Genomic DNA, 22443 nt, shown 5'->3' with positions numbered 1-22443 from the left:
TCGGAACACTTCTGTCTCGTAGTCTTTGGTATTTAATATCACTATTGCCCCGCTTTTATCGGCACTTTTTAATGTGATGTCAACATTATTCTGTAGAGAGAGAACAGCATCCCAATCGCTTTTAGACATATTCTTGAACACCTTTTTATTGTCATTAACTTCCAAGGCTTCAATATCCTGTAGAACCTTTGACTCAAAAACTGCTACCTCCGGTCCAACCGTTCCACTGAGGGGGCAAAACGTTGATGGTTTTCTTAAATTGGTATAGAAACCTATTTTTTCTTCAAAAGGTTGTTTCGCGAAGAATTTTTTAAGTTTGATATTTCTTACGGTTTCATGAAATTCCATTCTACATTTAAAAGCATCGTGGTTAGGTGTCTGGACGAATCCCAGACCTTTGTTCAAGACACGCTCCTCATTTAAGGATAGTTGATGATCTGAGAGGTTAACGACAATACTCATCAGAGTGGTTTCCTCCCTCTGCTTCGTGTCAGCCGCGGTGAGTAGGTTTGCCATTGTGGCGGGGGGCGGTTGCCCCGTCCTCTCCCCCGTCCTTGTTGGCCTGTGGCCCTGGTCCCCCCCCCTGGCCCTGTTCTAAAAAAGAGCGCAGGAGTACCCCAAGGTCCGCAGTGTTACTGTCTTGTTGATTAAATCTTACTCTGCTTGGTTGTTGTCCCTGTTCTGGTTCGTCTTCACTCGATGTATTGTCGAATGTCCAATTCGATGGAGTGCGTCTCTGCTGTTGTTGTCTTGGACCACGACCCCTTCTTTGTCCTCCAAAGTCTGCTGTTCCTGATTTGAATGATAGTGTGAGTCATTCACATATGGGAAGGCCCATTCATGTGTAAATCTTTGCAGGTTCCGTTCCAAACCCTTGATTTTTTGGGTTACCATATAGTTCTTATATTCCTCTAAATCTCCCTGTATTTTACTTAAATGGTCCTTCACGTCTGTAAGGGTATCGTCACGATTTATAGTCTGTTCAAGTTCTACAATCTCTTTGAGAACTTCCTCGCTCAACCGTTGGGCCGTGCTGATTATAAGGATTAACCAGTCTCTTGTACACTTGTTCGCAATGTAGCTCCAGTCCAAGCGGAACTTTTTGTCATCAAGAAATATCCTAGGTTCAATCCTTACTAATAGGCTGGCTGGTGCTGCTCCCTCTTTGTAAAACTCTGACATTAATGCCCCATGTAGGGCAATTCTAATATGTTTTTTCTTCAGATTACTTAGTTTATCCCATTCCTCTCTCACTGAGCTTTTTCCACCTAGGGGATTATCAGAGAACAGTGATGGACCCGCTAAAATTGCGGCAATCTGTTCCTCTGTAAACGCCAAACAGTTTTTATCCATTATATGTTAAGCGTGATTGTGCGTGGTGTGCGGCTGCCGCAATTATTACACGTGGAGTAAAACTCGGTACACAACATTAAACAAGTTTGAACAAGGAGACACTATAGGGCTGCTCTCACGGCTGAGCCGCCGTACTTAGTATGCAAACAAAAACAGGAGCTGAGAGGGAAAAATAGATCTAGGTCGCCCTCCACTCAATAAGTCACAACCACAACAATGACCTAGATCCAAGGCAATAGATTTTTTGTAAGACTTGGGTATCTCATGTCACAAACTTTTATAACAACCACCCATTTCTTAATGTACAGGGTTGGGGATACACCAGTTAATAGCCCATCTTAAAAAGCCAGTCTCCTTATACACAACAGTACAACAACCCACACCAACATGTGATGAAAAAATGTGAACCAGCGCGATAGCACCTCACGGGCGCACCACCAATGGGACCCCTGGTAGGTACTCACCAGGACGGCCCTATTATCATTGGTGCTATCGTGCTTAAAGGAAAAGTGTCCAAACAAAAGTAACTGTGTTAACAGTGATGAGTGCAGTGGGAACGATACAGACAACACAAACAAATAGTGAAGTAACACCACATATATAACATAAAAACGCATACAGCACGAACAGACAACTTTATTCTTGTTCTTGTATGCTGTTTGCCAACATTAAAAAAGTGAATGTGGCTACTCCTTATAGAGCCACTTTCTACTTGCCAACATGTTTCATTGCCTTAGTATTTCGCAGGCAATTTCTTCAGGGCATGTATTTTTTTCGCCACTGCTTTGGACACCAGGGTTGTGGGTACTGTTGTAAAAAACGTAACAAAAACACGAGTTTTACTACTCTTTGCTCGACGTGTATATTCATATTGTATATCCGCACCACACGCACAACCATCATCATATTTACCCTCTATCAGCAGATATTTCTCCTACCAGCCGAGAGGTGCTTAAAAACAGGATCCAGTGAACTCCATTCGTGAGTTTACGTGGTACCTCCTTCCGTGATATATCACTGAAAGACATCATAACGATATATACATTTTCACACACACTTTACAATTTGACTGTCTCTACAGACCTTTACTTATCAGTTCGATTACACCCTCCCTTTCGCTCTTTTCATGTACATTACCGCTATGAGGAGTTTCGCCGGCTTTGTATCATCCCTCGAGCAAGGTACTGCTCGTTTGTTCTCTATTTACATACCGAGAGAGATGATTGGTTCAAATGGTCTCGCGATATCAGGCGGCCATCTTAGATCAGGTACCGTCTCATTGCGTGTTATTCGGATTCCTGAAGTCTCGGGAAATATCACGAGATCACGCTATTTATATTCCCCTCGATCTCTGAATGATTCAAAATGTGTTATTTACTCGTATTGTGTGTTTTTAACCATTTAATTGCGATTTATATTAAATCAGCCAACTTTCTTAATAATAAAAAGAGACTTTGCGAAATGATTCCATAAATTGGTTACTGACCCACATTTAGCCACTCCCTCAACTATGTACAGTTACTTTATATGGTGTCAATATTTTTGTAATTTGGAGTGTTGAATGGGTGGATTTGATCTTATCCAGAGGGTGTTATTCTACAGATATATAGATAGGCACATAGTATAGGTTGGTAAAGTCCTATCTCTATGGTGTTCTAACATATCTAACTGTTCATGGTGTAATTAGTTCCATATAGTGGCCCTTCTATATTATCACTATCACCCTATGCCACAGCTGAGAAGTGTGGAAAGCGGACTGTACGGCCTGCAGTGTAGTCATGAGATACCCATACAGACGAGCAGGAGCACAGAAGAGGAAATCAACGTAGCTTGTTCCATTCTAGGAGTTCATTCAATCCTCTTTCTTCACTCTTCTCTCTGTAAATCCATCTGGCTTCTTTTGTTAATACTCTTTCGATGGTTTGTGCATCTCCTGTGACTTTATCCAATACCACCCATGTGAAGGTATGTTTGTTCCTGTGGCAATGTTGTACAAGCTTCGTCGTCAATTTTCCCACTCTAATTTTGCTTAAGTGCTCCTGATGATGATGATAATAGGGCCGTCCTGGTGAGTACCTACCAGGGGTCCCATTGGTGGTGCGCCCGTGAGGTGCGATCGCGCTGGTTCACATTTTTTCATCACATGTTGGTGTGGGTTGTTGTACTGTTGTGTATAAGGAGACGGGCTTTTTAAGATGGGCTATTAACTGGTGTATCCCCAACCCTGTACATTAATAAATGGGTGGTTGTTATAAAAGTTTGTGACATGAGATACCCAAGTCTTACAAAAAATCTATTGCCTTGGATCTAGGTCATTGTTGTGGTTGTGACTTATTGAGTGGAGGGCGACCTAGATCTATTTTTCCCCCTCAGCTCCTGTTTTTGTTTGCATGCCAGTCTGGAGCAACCAGACCAGCGGTGTAAATCAAAGGGTTCGTCGTCACAGAGGCCACTAGTAAACTGGCAAGTGACCGGACAGACGCGTCGAGCAGGAGAATGCAGAAGGGCCCCACGCAGGACTCGTGGAGGGCTGATCTTCGGTGCAGTTGGTGCTCGGGGCTGGGGCTTCTCAATCCCCAATGCACAACTTCGAGGGTGCCTCAGAAGTTGCACGGAAAGCAATTCGCTGGATTTCCAAGATGGCCTGTCCCTCTCGTTGCCTTCACGGGTCTCAGCTCTGCTGTGACTGTGGATCGGGCTGTTGGAAGTCTGGAAGTCCGGGTCTTGTCAGGCTCTGTGCTCGGGCTCCGGCAGGAGCGTCGACAAAGCAAACCGTTGATCGCTTGATGGTGCCTGCTTGCACAGGGTGGTCACTCCTTGACCACAAGGGAGATTCTTCAGTCGTCTTCTTGCAAAGTAGATCGTCGAAGGTCCAGAGTTTCGTTTCAGTCAGGATAAAATCTAAAGTCTTGGGACTCAGCTCCTACCTATATACCAAATTATGGGGCTGGGTTACCTGCTAGGTCCCTACTATGGGTGGGACCCAGGAAGGGGGTGGTTACACCCGTTTCCCTTTGTCCAGTTTCGTGCTGGGGCTGGAGTGCCCCAGCACCGGTTTGAACTGGACTATGCATGGGACACCTTGTGTGCCCCAGGCAGTGTCTCATTTCATTCAGCCCTCCCTGCCACAATACACTATAGCCTGTCTGGGGTGGTGCTAGAACCTGCCAAGACAGGAAACCTATTGTCCAAGCCTCCCTCGCTGGAAGGACTCCCAGCAACAGGAGGTCAGACTTGTGTCTGTGGCAGCAGCATCCATTTTGTGATGTTGAGGCTCTGGTTAACTTTAACCGGGATTAGTAGGAACAACATGTCTTTTCCTTCTAGAAGGGTGGAATGCTACCTCCGCCGCCAGAATTGGCGGGGAAGGGGGGGTTAGTATTCCAAAGTGTTTGACACCTTAGATGACACGTTTTGATAAAGCCAAACCAAAGTTAGCATTAACTCAAGAGTATATGGTATGGCTATATCATAGATCAGCTATAAGGACATGGTTCCGAAAGCTGCAGACAGGCTCGGCTCATGCTAGAGCACCATCTCACATAAAACCAAGCAGTCTGCCTCCAGGATTGTTAAGGCCTGCCATGGGAGTGACTTATAAGTGCATATGTGTCCATTTATAATGGTAGGTATAGGAATACTATACGTAAGCAAGGGGTGATTACACAACCTTGCCCCAGCTGAGTGATCAGCCAGTTTTGTCAGTTTGGATGGCCAGCCAGGGGTGGCATAAGATCTGATGCAGCCCCTGGTAGGCCTTGGGTGCACCTATGCCCTGGGTACCTATAGTACACTGTACAGGGACTCACAAGAGTGACCCAAATCCCAATTGGTGATGTACCTAAAGTACATGGTGTGAAATTTAGAGAGAGAACAGCAGGGCTGTGGGTCTGATTAGCAGGCCCACAGCCACATTAAGTCGAAAACCAGTGAAGCAAAAAGCAAACAAATTGGGGTGACCATAGGAAAGCAGACCCTACTCTCCTACACCATGCACTTTAGGTGCATACCAGATTGGTTACTGGGTCACTCTTGTGAGCCCCTGTATAGTGTATAGTTTACCCGGTTAAAGTTACTCAGAGCCTCAGCATCACAAAATGGATGCTGCTGCCACAGACACAAGTCTGGCCACCTGTTGTTGGGGGAAACTCCATCAAGGGCGGCCTGGACAATAGGTTTCCTGTCCAGGGAGGTGCCAGCACCTCCCCAGACATGGGTTTTGTGTATTGGGGCAGGGAGGGCTGCATTCAGTGAATGCATCTAGACACTGCCTGGGGCACACAAGGTTCTCCATGCATAGCCCGGTTCAAACCAGTTGCTGGGGCACTCCAGCCCCAGCTCTGGCGCGAAACTGGACAAAGGGAAAGGGGTGTAACCACCCCCTTCTCAGGTCCACCCATAGGAGGGACCTAGGCAGGTTATCCAGCCCCCATCCTTAGTATAAGTATAGGAGCTGTGTCCCCAGGATTTTAGATTATCCTGGAACGAAACTTTGATACAGAACTCTTGGCCCTTCGACGTTCTATTCTGACTAGAAGATGGAAGACATCTTCCTTGTGGTCAAGGAGTGACCACCCTGTTCAAACAGGCACCAACAGTTTCAAGGCTCCCGCCGGAACCCGAAGAGACTGCGACTCAAGAACTGTACTTCTAGACTTCTCTGACCCCAACCCACATCCACAGCAAAGCTGAGACCCGTGGCAGACACGGGAGACGTGGGACCGGACATCTTGGACATCCTGCATTTTGCTAACTGCACTCCTATCCTGAAGCCTCAGTAAGTTGTGCGTTGGGGTACGAGAAGCCCCAGCCCTGAGCATCATTTGACCTGAAGCCCAGGCCCCCACACTCCGCGAGTTTCCTGTGGGCCCCGCCTTTACATTTGTGCTCAACGCGTCTTCCCGGCTCCTTACAGATTGGCTAGTTAGCCCCCTGAATTCCCCATCTTGACTCTGACTTGCGATCCTGGTTGCTCCAGGCTCGCCCCAGCTTCCCTACAAAGGAGAAGAGCCACAGACTTTGCTGGTCTGCAACAGAGCCAATCTCGACATCCTGCGTGGGTTGAGGTTGCCAAGGCTTGTTGGGTCCAATCCGGATACTGATGCTGCAGTCAGCTAGATCCATCGTGGGATAGCTCGAATCCAGCTCCTGGTCATCGTCGATGCCTCCTGGACCTCGTGGCTGAAGAGACAAACTCACCTTCTTCACCTTAAAGCACCAGACATCACCTGGTTCCTTCCTGGTTACTGGCTAGTGACCCAAACTCTGTCCCCTCTGCTTTCAGGTTCTTCCCATCAATCAATCAATCAGAACATTTGTATAGCGCACTACTCACCCGGAGGGTCTCAAGGGGGGTGGGGGGTCCGCTACTGCTCGAACAGCCAGGTCTTGAGCTGCTTCCTGAAGGCGAGGTGGTCCTGGGTCAGGCGGAGGTGGGTCGGGAGGGAGTTCCAAGTCTTGGCGGCCAGGTAGGAAAAGGCCCTTCCTCCTGTGGTGGCTCTTCGGATGCGGGGGACGGCGGCGAGGGCGTGGCTGGTCGATCGAAGCTGGCGCGTGGGAGCGTAGAAGTTGAGGCGGCTGTTGAGGTATCCTGGTCCTTGGTTGTGTAGGGCTTTGTGTGCGTGGGTGAGGAGCCGGAAGGTGATTCTCTTGTTGACCGGGAGCCAGTGCAGGTCTCTCAGGTGTCCGGAGATGTGGCTGCGGCGGGGGATGTCCAGGATGAGTCGTGCTGCGGTGTTCTGGATCCGCTGGAGTCTCTTCTGGAGTTTGGCGGTGGTGCCGGCGTAGAGGGAGTTGCCGTAGTCCAGCCGGCTGGTGAAGAGGGCCTGGGTGACCGTCTTCCTGGTTTCGGTGGGGATCCATCGGAAGATCTTGCGTAGCATTCTCAGGATGTTGAAGCACGACGAGGAGACGGCGTTGACTTGTCTGACCATGGAGAGGGAGGAGTCCAGGATGAAGCCCAGGTTGCGTGCGTGGTCAGTTGGTTTGGGTGCGCTGCCCAGGGCGGGGGGCCACCAGGAGTCGTCCCAGGCGGAGGGTGAGGATCCCAGGATGAGGACTTCCGTCTTGTCCGAGTTCAGTTTCAGGCGGCTGCTCGACATCCATTTGGCTACGTCTGTCATCCCTTCGTGCAGGTTGGCTCTGGCGGTGGCGGGGTCGTTGGTGAGGGAGAGGATCAGCTGGGTGTCGTCTGCGTAGGAGATGATGTTCAGGTTGTGCTGGCGTGCGATGGCTGCGAGGGGGCTCATGTAGACGTCCACCCTTGGATCCACCCGGACACACTTTTCCCCTGGTCGCCTGCAGCACTTCTTTGCAGCTCTCCATAGGAAACGACGACAAAACCCGACACGAAAAAGCACCTATGCACCCGGCTTCCCTGGGTGAGGTAACACGAGTACTCCGGTGCTCCCGTGGGTCTTGACTCTCGAAGTGTCTTAGCTTAAAAGGGTTCCATCCTAGTCCATCCGGAAGTGTCCTTAACTTGTAACTTTGTAACTTTTACGAACGCCATAGAAAGTCAATGGGAACCCGTGCCTGTGTTTAGACACTGCACACGGCTCCCGTGGGTCTCCCACTTCTTAACCTTTGGTTGCTTAGTGTAGCCCCAGCGATTCTACAGACCCTAGGCCTTCTTTCTAACTCTCACGTGGTACTTATACCACCTTCTTAGTATATGGTTAGTGAGGCCCCTAGGGCATAACGTACACTGGGCAACTTATTGTGTATTAACTGTGTGACTTGTATTGTATTTTTACCTCTGACCTCATAAAGAGTGCAGAGGGGATGTGTTTAGATTAAATACATAGATATTTTATATATACCGTGTGTGGTGTCCTTTCATTTGGTATTCAAGGGATTATACATGGTAAAACAACTTGCTTAACTCGCCTACTGAAGTCTTAGCCTGAAGACTGCTGGTTCATGCTACCACTAGGATAGTTTTCTATAAGGTTGACTTTACAACCACCATCAATAAGGGTTGATTAGACTGATACTAGGTGCCCACTAGAACTAGTGGACATCATATGCCAGGCTAACTTCTCACACCGGGCAAATAAATGAGGGCAGTGACAATACCACAGTACACTGAAGTGAAACCAGAGAACTTTTAGAACAGGCCGCTAGTAATCAATCAAAGAAACTAGTTAGAACAAACCGTGTTTTAGTAAGCAACGAATACACTGTATCTGAATTTGCCACAAATAAGTCCAGTGGTTTAACGTCAAAACACTTATCTGAAGCCATACATAAAGAAAGCAGTCAAGATGATAACAATAGCCCCTCAAACTGTAAGGAACTATACATGGGCAAAACAACAAAATAAAATGAAAATCAGGATCCAGGAAATATCTGGGATATATTTTATCAAACATCAGTACTGTCCCTTGAAGTGCTAACAGCGCAGTCAAACAAAATGGATATTCAAATAGACATACTGGGAGTTATGGCCAATGCAGGTGCCGGGATTGAGAATAAATTGGTTGAGTTGAACAATCTTATAATAAAAGCACAAAGGGAAGTTGCGCCAAGTTACACTGAGTGCACGTGCTCCAATAATTAACAAACTAGTAACCATTCCAGAGGTTGTGAATACAATCCTTGAGGACGTTAAAGATCTTGTTTGCAAAAGAAACAAGCATTTACAATGCAATGGTCTCGGCATTATTTTACACTAATGCTGACGGAGGCGGGCACTGATACTGTGCATACTGTACATGTTCTTTGTGCATGAGGTACACTTGCACGACTGCAGAGGGAACCATTCATTAATATTGCCCACGCTGCAGCTGCATGATTCTTTCTCACTCACCCCATAACAAACACACAGTCTCGGGTGCGGGCAGTGGAGGGTCAGGTCCAGTTATGAATACTGCGTGCCAGCAGCTCTTTGCCAAGTGTGTGCCACTGCAGGGAAGCAAAAGGCCACGGGGGTCGAGTCTGTGACGTCGCAGGACACTGGGACACTGACACTACTGTCCCAATTAAATAATAAACACCGCCGCCACGGGCCACCACTGCAGTGATGCCGCCGCCCTCAATATAGTGCCGCCTGGGGCGGACCGCCCCCCCCCCCCCTAGCTACGCCGGTGGGGTGGTGAGACCGAGAGAAGGAGGAGGAGGTGCAGGGGAGGGGTGTCCTGGAAAAGGACGTCCAAATCAGGGGAGGGGGATGAGTTGTGGAGGAGGGAAGTGCGGGCCGGGAGAAGGAGGAGGAGCGGAGACCTCCGGGGTCTGAGAGAGGGATCGCGGAGTGTGCGAGCCGAGGGAGGCCGAGGTCAGGGGCAGAGAGCAGAGGGGCCCGGAGCGAGGCAGAGAACTCAGGACCAACAGGGGGTCGGGCGGCCCCAAGGACTCCCAGATCAAGCAGCAACGAGGAGTGCGGGGCTGCCCAGCGAAGCCGGAGGTAGCAGCCACGGACACACACTCTCCGCCAGGGGTCACTCTGGAGAGCTACTGACGACGGGGACCCGGGCGCGCTGCAGCCAGAGACCCGCGGGAAGCAGAGCAAGACCCGGAGGAGGGACCGGGAGAGGGCGCCGGGCGGCCGGGCATGGATGGGTGCGAGCCACGTCTGGAAATAGGGTAAACTGCACCGCAAGGGCCATGCGTGTCACATTTCAAAGGCATCACGGTGTGGATGTGTGTACATGTGTCTCTGTATGTGTGCGTGTATGTGCGCTCCTGTGTGTGTGTCTCTGTGTGCGACGGCGGGGGCAGGGGGGGAGTGTCTGTCTGCGTGCGTGTATGTGATCTCGTGTATGTGTGGCCGCATGCGTGCAGGGGGAGGTGTGCCTGGGTATGTTTGCGCTTCCCTGGAGACAGCCTGGCCGAGCGCGGCGCGTGCCAGTTTCAAATCGCCTCAAAGGCGATGCGCGCGGCCAGGATTGTCTCCTGGGAAGCACACATGCCGACAAAAGAGCTTCGGCGGAGACGCGCTTCCGCGCGTTCAGCCGAGCCCTAAAAAGGATTACCAAAAGGAGGATGGATATCATTCTAATACAAGAGCAACTAAAAAATTGAATACCAAGGATGCTAGTATATCAAGTATGGCAATACAACCGAATCTAAAGCATGGCAAAAATAACACAAATGATAATAAATTATTGCTGGATTCTCCACAAGAATTCAATTAAGAAGGCTCAAAAGACGACGACTCAGTAGTCTTTGAAATAACAAAAAGACAGAGAAAAAAGCTACGTAAAGCAAGAAATAAGGCAAAAAAGGAAAGCTCGTCAAAAACTGATACTAAATTGGTTACACCAAAAAAGAAATAGGAACAACACTAGAAACCAAAACGGCTTTAGGATCACATTTAATTGAAGTAGGAGGAAACCTAAGGAAAACAACAATAGATAGCAAAACTACTGGGACGAAATCTTCAGACGCCAAACTAACTAGTGATAGAAAAGAAAAATATTATGATATTTTTTCTAAACCAATGAATCCTCGAAGCAATCAAAAAGTGGCCAGATTAAATATAAGTACAGTAGCTGAAAACTTCAAACAAAGACTGTCTGCTCTCGGAGTAGAATCACAAAGGGGTACGTGAAGAGGAAGCAAAACCAACTTAAACGGGTGTGTAATAAAAGATCTTACTTCCTGTGACATCCAAAGTGAACAACTTAAAAGTACGACAAAAGAAATGACGCCATGGAATACACCGGAATTCAGAATAACAGTGCATAATCAGAATGCCAAGCAAAATCATAAAGACCCAACAACCCACTTCCTAACAGAGCAAGATCAAAAAACATCACTCAATCTTGCTATAAATACAAGCCAAATAGAAGATATTCCTGTGGGAAATGAACTGGGGGCTGATAGAACAATGAATAATTCTCGGAATATTAAAGAAATAACAGACAAAGCGATATATAAAAGAATTCTAAATACTTTAGTAATTTAAAGAAGTGGTCAGAATAGGCGAATCAAAGAAAAACCAAAGGTGGTGATGGACAGAGCGTTGACAATACAAACACTCACCCCCAGTCAACTGATCTGGGTTTAATCCATCACCGTTCTTTAGCTCACTCTGCCACCCCAGTTCAGACATGGCCATATGCAAATCAGTCTGACCCTGTGCCTCATAGGAACAGTCCAGCCCGAACTGCCAAGCCATGTCTTCCCTGGACCGGAATCAAGCTTCCCAGGACCGGTTTCTGGCATTACAGCCGTCTTCAGCCAGGCTTGCTTGACTCCAGTGGCAAAGTGAGCAAGGGACTCACGTCAGAGCATACCCTGCAAACTTAACTTAAGTAAAAATTTGCAGAAATGTATAGGTTTGCTTCTATTTAAATAAATCGATAGACGTATTTTTATAACATCAATTTGGAATACCACTATTACACAAGAAATCTTTAAAAAAAAATGATAAACAAGCTTATCAATCATCTTTCTGTGACAGAGGATAAAGATATATTAGTAAAATGAAATCAAGCATGGCTAATCGTAAACGGATTCAAGATAAAAAAGGTACAAAAATATTTAGAAACATAGTGATCCAAGAAAAACAAACAGATTTTGATCAAAGCTAGATTTGGTTGTTTGCCAGGGCTATGGCATTTACTACCATGGAAGAGATCAGAAGTAGAAAATCTATGCCGGCTTTGTAAATTAGGGCAAGAAAATATTATGCATTTACTGTGTCTCTGCCCGGATTTGGACAATGAAAGAAAAACTATTCTCAAGAGACTGTTTAATATACGAGGTATAAGGGCAAGCTCTGATCGCATGTTTAAATCCTGAAGGCTTACCGATGAACTCCGTGTTTGTGAAATTTTTACGAGCTGTGGAAATTAAATTGCAGGCTTTTATCTGAGTGATTTATGGATTGAGCCACTATGTGTAAGATAAGAGAAAAATGCCATACAATCAATTGTTTTATAATTTAGCATGTATGATATATACTCAAGTTTTTGGGTACAAATTGGAATGATGGATTGTTTTTATAATTTTAAACATTTGCTTGATATTTTAGCTAATTTTGTAAGATTTTAACTAATCAAACAAAATAAACAACTTGAAATTTGAATCCACCATTGCGTTCCACCGGACTCTTTCACCTTCTTCAGGAATGGCATCTTCACTGAAGTCCTCCATTCTGGTCTATGGCGGCTTCTGACGTCACTTAAACCCTATGCACCCTGGTGTAGGTATCCGGGTTCCGGGGGTATCCATGATTGGGTGTCTCCAACCTTCCATATTCTACGTTGTTTCTTCTGGGTCCTCTGGGAAGTGTCCTCCTTTAAAACGGCAACTGCGACTTACCCATTGACTTGTATTGAGCATGCAGTCGTGTTCCCACTCTGCACACGGCCTCTGTGGGGTTCCTGGCTACTTACCTTGAGTGGTTCCTTGGGTCGCCAACTCTTCTACGTCTTCTGGGTCCAGTCTCGACTTAGGTTGTGGTTCGCATTAGGCTATTTTAGAATATGGTTTGGTTTCCTTGGGAAACCACTGTGTATTTTTCACATGTTCAATTATCAAAGTATTGTGTGTATTGTGGTTATATTACCGGATAGGAGATATTGCAATGTGTTAGTGAGTGTTTATAATAAATACATATTTTTATAACTACATTTTGTGGTTCTTTTACACTTAACCTACACCATAAGATTAAGTACTGGATTAAGCCTAAAGTCTGCTGTGCACAACAACCACTTAGATAGCTTTCTAAGTCTGTCTAAGACCACTGAAATCACCTTAAGGATTGTCTGGATTAGTGTAGGGTGCTACACATACATATATATGGGCACCACCTAAGCCAACCTCCTATATGAACCCTCTCATAAGAGTCTCAACTGCTGTGGAACTGGGCCATTTCTGATGAGATTGGCTCCAACTGGACTGACAAAATGATTAGTCAGATACACTCGGTTGGCTGGTTTTGGAGTGTCACAAGTGGGAGCTGCACCAAGACACAGTGAATTACATATTCAGTCGATGGGGCTGACCCATGATCAATCTGTTTGCCACTCTAGACAACAGCAAATGCTGTTGCTTCGGTAGCAGGTTTTGGCACCCAGGGGCAATGCCCCTTCGTTCAGTTGGTCCAAAATCTTTGCTTAGGCTTTCCCCCCTTTTTCCCTGATCCCCAGGGTACTGAAGAAAACCTGTACAGCAATCATATTCAGTTATTGTCAATTGCAGCCATTCCTCTGAAAATCCATCCTGAGATATTCCCCAGACTTCAGACTCCCATCACTACCCCTGGTTGCTGTACTTGACAGCATGGTACCTGATAACTTTGAATTTGGCTGATTTGATCTACTGCAAGACCTTTGAAACATTTTGGTGCAGGCTTGAGCCCCATCGACCACAAAGACCTACAGTGCCAAGTGGAAACATTTCTGTATGTGGAGTAGGGATAAGGGTGATCATCCTCTTCAAATTACACCTGATCAAATTCTTCAGTCAGAGCCCATCTGGCTGCTATTTCAACACTCAAGGTGTGATCTAGTCTGTTCTCATTGAGGATCATAAAACAGTTTATGAAAGGACTCTTTAGAGTAATCCCACCTATGAGACATCCTCCAGTTCCATTGGAACTTCAAACTATACTCAGTCAGTTAATAATACCTCCTTTTGAAGCAATACTTAAGTCACGTTAGGCATTAGACTTTAGTCTCGTAGCATTGACATCGGTCAGGACAGTCAGTAAAATTCAAGCGTTCACATTCAAGGGACCTTTCCTTCAATTCACAAAAAATAGGGTACCACCACGAAGAGGTCATGACCAAGCAGGAGATAGCTTGTTGGTTCTCAGTCTGTATTGCTTTCTGTCATTCTAAGGCAAAGCGTCCACTCAGAGGAAGAATGAGGGCACATTTCACCTGGAGCATGTCATCGACTGCGGCACTCGATGATGGAGTGCGCTTGAAAGGCATGCTGTGTGCAGCCACCTGGAAGAGCAGGCACACGTTCACGAAGCCTTACTGTCTTGATGTGAATGCAGAAACTGACATAGCAGTCCTGAGAAACCTGTTTTGATACGGATGAGCTTGCTTTCCATATTTATTATACACTATATGTACTGCTTGCTATTCCGATTCAGCATGTGAATATATAAAAGATCCAATGTTGGAGAAGAAATTAGTTAACTGAAACTCTGTCTCCAATGTTGATATATTTTATGCATTCACATGCGATCCTTCCTCATCCCCCGGTCAGACGCTCATTTAATATATCTAATTCTCACTGCTGTTCTTTGAATCTGAGCTATGGTGGTCTGTGGGGGGGTAGTAGGAGAGCTTATGCTTCCCCTTTATTGGCTGAAGTTTAGGTGCTTTCAAATGAGGTGGATGTGCTACTAAATGCATGGTGGTGTCACAGGCCTATGGCTGTTTTAACACTGTATACTGATATTTTAACCGCATGCGCGCTTGCGGTTTTCCTGCTGCGCGCTGCGAGTTTGAAAATCCCGCGTTACATGACGAGCTCAGCTAGTCATCCGCGTAGCGCAGGTTACGCTCATGACGAGCTGAGCTCGTCATGAGCGTAGAAGGGGTTAATGTACTGGGGATTCCCAGCCTGGCAACATGGAATGATTCAAGCTTGTGAATATATCTAATTTACCAACATTCGATCTGGACTTCCAAGTAAGTAACTAATTTTGATTCATTTATGGCAGTGCAAATAGAGAGGTTACTTCTCACAGTTGGAACAGTGATTGGTGCAAACTTGCCTAGTGACCAGACTGTAACTGGAAATGTTCAAGCTGTTGCATTCATTGGTGTTCAGTGATGCTCCTTAGTTTAAGGGGCTGTTTCATGAGACCCCATGGTTGGTGTTGTCATGCATTTGAGATTGTGTCATTGGTAATATAAGCTCACATTTTTTTCAACACTGTACAGACATGGGGTTCAGTAGTTGCTGAATTTTCATTGTTTTATCATTTTTGTCAAATTTCAGATGACATTTTTTTTATATTGTCCTTCCCCAAGTCCTCAGGGTTCACGCCCTGAACCGAATGTTACTAAAGGTCTATAAAACATGCCATTTGAAGTCTCTAGTGCTTTTTGACATCAGATGAAGCTCTGCTTGTGAGCATTATACTTTGATGCATCATAAAGCTGCCCGACAATAACATAGGAGGATTGCTAAAGACAAGACATAAGATGCATCAGAAGAAGCTTAAGCAGTAATTTTTCTCTTCTCTTTGGAAGCATAAGAACAGCTTTCTTGCCTCCGGGGGGCCACCTTGAGATGTTAAGTTGCCTTTTGACAGGCACAAATTGCCATTTTTGCTATCAATTAGCACTCATCTGCACCCTTAAAAGCCACAGCAATTTAGGTGAAGCCTAAGGTGTTTTCTGCCTCGGAGTGGTGGTTATGGCTTAGACTCTGTCTAGGTCTGTTGCGGTCTTGCCAGTGGCTCCTTTGGAAGTGCACCCAGGAAATGTCAAAATAAACAAACTCCCATTGTGGGGTTGACTTCTATGTTTGTGATGCTGGTGATTGTGCCTGTGGCTCTAGATCCAAATTCAAGGATGTTAGACTCCTCTGACTCGCAGTCAGTCAGTCCAAATAACTTTATTTGGGACATGGCCATACACGTCATATAAATGCAATATATTAAAACAATAAAAACTTTATGAAGTTAAACTAATAAAACATTTAGGATACAGTGGTCGGTACTCAGGAGCTACGTGTGCCATTATCAAGCAGTAATAAAAGGAACATACAAAAAACCCAAACTGCATACTAATACTGACCACAAACCTCTTATTTAGCTCATAGATTTCTTATTTTTTTACAGCTCATGTGACTCATTTAACAATACAGATTTTGAGCATATAGTCTGCTGAATATCTGTGGGGTCATGAGATCTGGTAGATAAAGGTGACCATTGAGGAATCTGTCCACAGATTTCCTTTTTGCCCTGATTTGGATGTGTTGGCCTTTCGAGAATCTTACTCTGGGATTGATGAGGATGATGCCAGTGGGGGAAAAATGTTGTTGCCGCTTAAGTATTCTGATTAAGGATTGTTGTTTGATATACAGAATGCCAGAGGTTTTGATAATTCATCCGAGTTGAAGTGTTAGATGTCAGGGGGCCATCTGTCTGCAGTGTAATCCGCTTTCTTTGTAGTAGCAATGAAGGCTGCTGAGACTTTAGGGATTCCGTTGTGTTCTGATCAACAACATTTTCTATAATGCAATTTTGTCAAAAAACGGTCAATGGAACTAATTGTATCTTCCAATGAGACTTTGAATGATGCAATAAAATCGGTTTGTGGAAAACCTCAGACTATTACTTCTATGGCAAGACTTGTACTAAAGAAGCAAAGACCTGCTTCTTCAGATCAATCATTTTTGTCATGCCATCCAGCTACTGAAAGTTAAGTAGTTCAGGGATCATCATTTGAACTGTTAGACTGCTTACTTCCTAAAACTGGATCTGAAATGCGAGGTGGACATAACTTTCTAGTTAGAAATATCTTTACTTATTTCTGATAGGAGAATTGACCTTTTACCTATTTATTCATGGATATTAACCCCATGGATTCTCAGCATATTCCCCTGCTATGCTGAGAATCCGTAAAGTGCATGTTACATGACGAGCTGGGCTCGTCATGAGCGTGCGAGGAGGCTACTTCATGACGAGCCCAGCTCGTCATGAGCGTCGAAGGGGTTAATGAACATTAGCGCCGGGACACCCCATTGGGGTAGCTGCGCGCTTTATCAAATACATAAATTAATGAATATCCCTTGCTGAGAGCAAAGATTATAAGTAAGTATCCTTTCTGTCTCCAGTGAGGTATCCTTCACAGTTTTTAAGCATTTCTTTCAAACCCCTCAACCCGTCTTTGGAGGGTTACATCTGTAGGAGAGTAGGGTCTGCTTTCCTATGGTCACCCCATTTTTTGCATTTTGCTTCACTGGTTTTCGACTTAATGTGGCTGTGGGCCTGCTAATCAGACCCACAGCCCTGCTGTTCTCTCTCTAAATTTCACACCATGTACTTTAGGTACATCACCAATTGGGATTTGGGTCACTCTTGTGAGGCCCTGTACAGTGTATTATAGGTACCCAGGGCATAGGTGCACCCAAGGCCTACCAGGGGCTGCAGCATATCTTTTGCCACCCCTGACTGGCCATCCAAACTGACACAACTGGCTGATCACTCAGCTGGGGCAAGGTCGTGTAATCACCCCTTGCTTAGATATAGTATTCCTATGTCTAACCTTATATCTGGACACATATGCACCTATAAGTCACTCCTATGGCAGGCCTTAACAATCCTGAAGGCAGAGTGCTTCGTTTTATGTGAGATGGGGCTCTAGCATGAGCTGAGCCTGTCTGCAGCTTTCGGAACCATGTCCTTATAGCTGTTCTGGGATATTGCCATACCATATACTCTTTAAGTGCATTATGTACCTCGCGGTCAGATGCTAACTCTGGTTTGGCTTTATCAAAACATGTCGTGTAAGGTGTCATACGCTTTGGAATACTACCCCCTTGCCAGTCCTGGCGACGGGGGTAGCATTCCACCCTTCTAGAGGGCGAAGACCTGTTACTTCCATTAATCCCGGTTAAAGTTAACCAGAGCCTCAGCATCACAAAATGGATGCTGCTGCCACAGACACAAGTCTGACCTCCTGCTGCTGGGAGTCCTTCCAGCGAGGGAGGCTTGGACAATAGGTTTCCTGTCACAGGGAGGTGCTAGCACCACCCCAGACAGGCTATAGTGTATTGGGGCAGGGAGGGCTGAATGAAATGAGACACTGCCTGTGGCACACAAGGTGTCCCATGCATAGGCCAGTTCAAACCGGTGCTGGAGCACTCCAGCCCCAGCTCTGGCGCGAAACTGGACAAAGGGAAAGGGGTGTAACCACCCCCTTCCTGGGTCCGACCCATAGGAGGGACCTAGCAGGTAATCCAGCCCCTAGGTTTGGTATATAGGTAGGAGCTGAGTCCCAAGACTTTAGATATATCCTGACAAACTCTGATACGAAACTCTGGACCTTCGACATCCTACTCGACGTAGAAGACTGAAGAATCTCGCTTGTGGTCAAGGAGTGACCACCCTGTGCAAGCAGGCACCATCAAGCACGTAACTGTTTGCTTTGTCGTTGCTCCCGCCGGAGCTTGAACACAGAGCCTGACAAGACCCGGACTTCCAGACATCCAACAGCCCGATCCACAGCCACAGCAAAGCTGAGACCCGTGGAGGCGACGAGAGACGTGGGACCGGCCATCTTGGAAAGCCAGCGTATTGCTTTCCGTGCAACTTCTGAGGCACCCTCGAAGTTGTGCATTGGGGATTGAGAAGCCCCAGCCACGAGCACCCACTGCACCGAAGATCACCTCTCCACACTCACCGAGTGCTACGTGGGGCCCTTTTACATTTTCCTGCTTGACCCGTCTGTCCGGTCACTTGCTCGTTGGCTAGTGGCCTCTGTGACGACGAAACCTTGAATTTCCAATGCTGGTCTGGTTGCTCCAGACTGGCCCTTGCTCCCCTGAAAAGGAGCAGCCCATCAGACCTTGCTGGTCTGACCCAGAAGCCATCTTCGATTCCTGCGTGGGTTGCATTTGCCAAGGCCTGTTGACTCCGAATCGAGAACCGACACCGCTGACAGCGAGAGCCTTCATGGGACAGTCCGTATCCAGCTCCTGGTCATCGTCGACACCTCCTGGTCAACCTGGCAGCGGAGACAAGCTTCACGACATCGCCTGGTTCCTTCCTGGTTCCTTCCTGGTCACTGGCTAGTGACCCAGACTCTGTCCCCTCTGCTTTCAGGTACACTTCATCCTCGATCCGCCCTTGGATCCAACCGGACTCTTCTCTCCTTGTCACCTGCAGCATATTTTCTCCAAGTCTCCATGGAACTCCACGACGAAACCCGACACACTTTGGGACCTAGGCACCCGCTTCCTGTGGGTGAGGTAACGCGAGTACTACAGTGCTTCTGTGAAGATTAACTCTCCTAGTGTCCTAGTTTCAAGTGGTTAGCTTGTAGTTCAGTCGGAAGTCTCCTAAACCTTTAACTTTCTAACTTTACGCACCCATTGACTTCTATGTGTGCACACGTGTGCATTTAGACACTGCACCCGCATCCAGTGGGACTCCTGCTCCCTAACTACTGTTAGTCCAGTTTAGCCCCAGAGATTCCCAAGGCCCTAGGCCTTACCATTGTTCGTGACGTGGTTCTTATTCCACTATTTTAGTATATGGTTTAGCGGGCCACCAGGGCCTATCCATATTTGTGTTCTCCTAAAGAGTTCAGAGGGTTGTTTTAGAAATAAATACATATATATTTTGAATATATAACCTGTGGTGTCCTTTCATTTGGTATTAAATGGTTTGCATATGGTAAAACAGCTGGCTTCACATGCCCTCTTGAGTTTAGCCTAAGACTGCTTTAGTCCATGCTACCACTAGGATAGCTGGTCTATAAGGTTGACTTTACAACCATCACCATAAGGGTTGTTTGGACTGGTGCAAGGTGCTCACTAGAATAGTGAACATCATATACCAGGCCAACTTCTCACAACATCTACCATCTCTGAGCAGAAATTAGTCCCACTCGCCTAAAAAAACAGTTTGTAGAGATAGTCACCCTTGCCTCTGGGGATCCAAGATATTTCTCATGAAGTATTTTGTGAAAAGGCTTTTGAGGGGGAAAAAAAGTGTTAATTTGTTGGAAAGAAAATGAAATACAATAATCTTTTCAATGTCAGGTATGGAAGCTGTATTTATTCTAAAGGTTTTGAATATGTGACTAATATAATCGCTGGAGACCTAATGTTCTAGATAAGAACTTTTTTTCTTACTGGAGATCACATGCAGTAAATAAGCGAGCAGGGATTACCACTTTTATTGTTTCAACTTGGCTGCAGCTTACCTTTATATTTATTATCCCAAACGTTGCAGTGATGTCCTGGATTTGGAGTGTGTCCTTTGAGGCCATATGTAAAGGGGATCTTTCTTATGTGGAGGGATCTAGTCCTGTGCACACGCCCCTATACAACTATGATTGAGCTCCCTTGATTTGTAATTGGGGAATTGGAAAACTGTTGCTCATTTTAGAGAGCTCTTTTGACTCCTAGCTTTCTTTGTCGCCTGCAGATTCGTCAGTTTGCCGCTGTGCTGGTGAGGAGACGCTTGACAAAAACCTGGAAGAAGTTAAACCCAGAGCTCCGGGAGAAGTAAGAGGCACCTTTCCCCATTTCAACTCTCCACCCTTATCCTGTCTAACTCTTTGTCAGTACCCGTTTCAGAGGGGCATGGGCAAATAGGATATACTGGGCCCAACCAACCATGGCGATTGAGGCCGTTTACTCCTGGTGTCCATGGACATAGCTTACTATTGGTCCTGAGCATCTGGACCAAGCATCCATTCAGCACTTGACTCGCAGTATTAGTGTGGGTTGAGCAGTCCAAGGCTTCTCGGGAGTGGGGGAGGTAGACACCGTAGGGTGAACACAGGCTCACAACTCCAAATACGTTCAGCAGCAGCAATAAATGATTGTCCAGTCAAATACATGCTTTTAAAAAGGAGTATTGATATAAAAACACAACGTGAAATGCAGCATACACAAGCAATACACACAGTCCTCTAAGGTAAGGGCTTTAGTGTTCAATAGGCTGGTCCCTGTGCTCTTTCCCTCTCACTAGCAGTAGCAGTAGGGGTTAATACGACAATATTCTCTGATTGCACGTTTTGTATAATGAACCAAATATGTGTTGAGTGCTGATCATCTTTTTTTGATTGCTTTGTGAGAATTTATTCTCGTTTGGGGAGTTAATAGGCTGACTTCCCGGATCGTTGCACCACCGAATTTTAATTACTTTGCAAATAGTGATAAGTACGATTTATTTGTCTCAGCCTCATCTTTGTGAATCAGCACTCGTAGCTCGGCACAGGGAAATCTTTCTTTGGATAGTAACTTGCCTTCTGAGTGAAAATGCTGCACTCTGACAACTTTCCTGGGCTCAACAGATTCTGTGCAATTTTGAGCCTAGGGTCCTGGTCACAAATTCTATATAGCGGCGGTCAGAAAATGTGGGATACCAACTAAGTATGGGCGAATTTTGCGGATCTGTGGTCCGCAAAATCGCAAAAAAAATCCCGAATTCGGGGATTTTCCAGCGAAATCGTGGATTTTTTTGCGATTTGCACTGGAGTACTTTCTACTGGCTAATTCAGTAAGTGCTACCTCGTTGGGTCAATGTCTAGTGCTTTTCCTACACTGCAGCTGCTTAAAGGGCTAGATGATTTGTCTCCAGTGACCATGTGTGCCACTGTGCCAAAACACGCCGAGGTCCCTTGAGTGAGCTGTCCACCATAGTGGGCAAAGGGCGGGAAGACGTTTGATACCGCTAGTGTGTGGTACGGGGCCAAACGGGCGGGGCTTCTATGCGTGTTCACATGCCTCTTGTGTATAAAGGGTCAGAGAGCGAGCAGGGCAGCAGATGAGGAGAAAGCAGCCTCCTGGTCACAGGAACTACACGGGGGTTGCGCTCGAGAAACTCATGGCTGCAGAGAGTGACCCGGGGCTTCTATGCGTGTTCACATGCCACTTGTGTATAAAGGGTCAGAGAGCGAGCAGGGCAGCAGATGAGGAGAAAGCAGCCTCCTGGTCACAGGAACTACACGGCGGTTGCGCTCGAGAAACTCATGGATGCAAAGACCTCCCTCAAGTATTACAGCAAATTTTTGACGGCAGGTATGGGGTTAAAGCACACTTGCCCAGCCTCGACCATGCTCACTAATGTTTTGGGCTGATTAAAACATTACTGAATTTGAGCTTCAACTTGGGCACCTGCTTTATTTATATCTGTAAGTGCTTCCTGTTGAGGTTTTATTTTTGTGACAGGAGCCTCGTGCCAGAATGAATCCTGCCCTGCATAGTAATCCACGAAGATGCCACGTTTTGTGCAATACCTCTACTCAACAGGAGTACTTTCTACTGGCTAATCCAGTAAGTGCTACCTCATTGGGTAAATGTATAGTGCTTTTCCTACACTGCAGCTGCGTAAAGGGGCAGAAGATTTGCTTCCAGTGACCGTGTGTGCCTGTAACTTTGGTCCCTTGAGTGAGCTGGTCGTCAAAAAAAAAAAAAGCCGTGAGCGAATTTGCG

At 46.3% G+C, this 22443-nt stretch overlaps 1 protein-coding gene across 2 annotated transcripts in view; it reads left to right on the top strand.

The window, feature by feature from the left end:
* IPO4 (importin 4) overlaps positions 1-22443 on the top strand; it is a 2629293-nt gene that overhangs the window by 453432 nt on the left and 2153418 nt on the right. For both annotated transcript variants that reach the window (XM_078644926.1, XM_078644927.1), the window contains exon 3: positions 20429-20508. In XM_078644926.1, the coding sequence (XP_078501052.1) occupies positions 20429-20508 (80 nt within the window). The remainder of the gene's footprint in view (positions 1-20428; positions 20509-22443) is intronic.

This window comes from Lissotriton helveticus, chromosome 5_1 (assembly GCF_964261635.1).
Source record: "Lissotriton helveticus chromosome 5_1, aLisHel1.1, whole genome shotgun sequence".
NCBI lineage: Eukaryota > Metazoa > Chordata > Amphibia > Caudata > Salamandridae > Lissotriton > Lissotriton helveticus.
The sequence above is the reverse complement of the archived record's forward strand: the minus strand, read 5'-3'. Positions and strand labels throughout refer to the sequence as shown.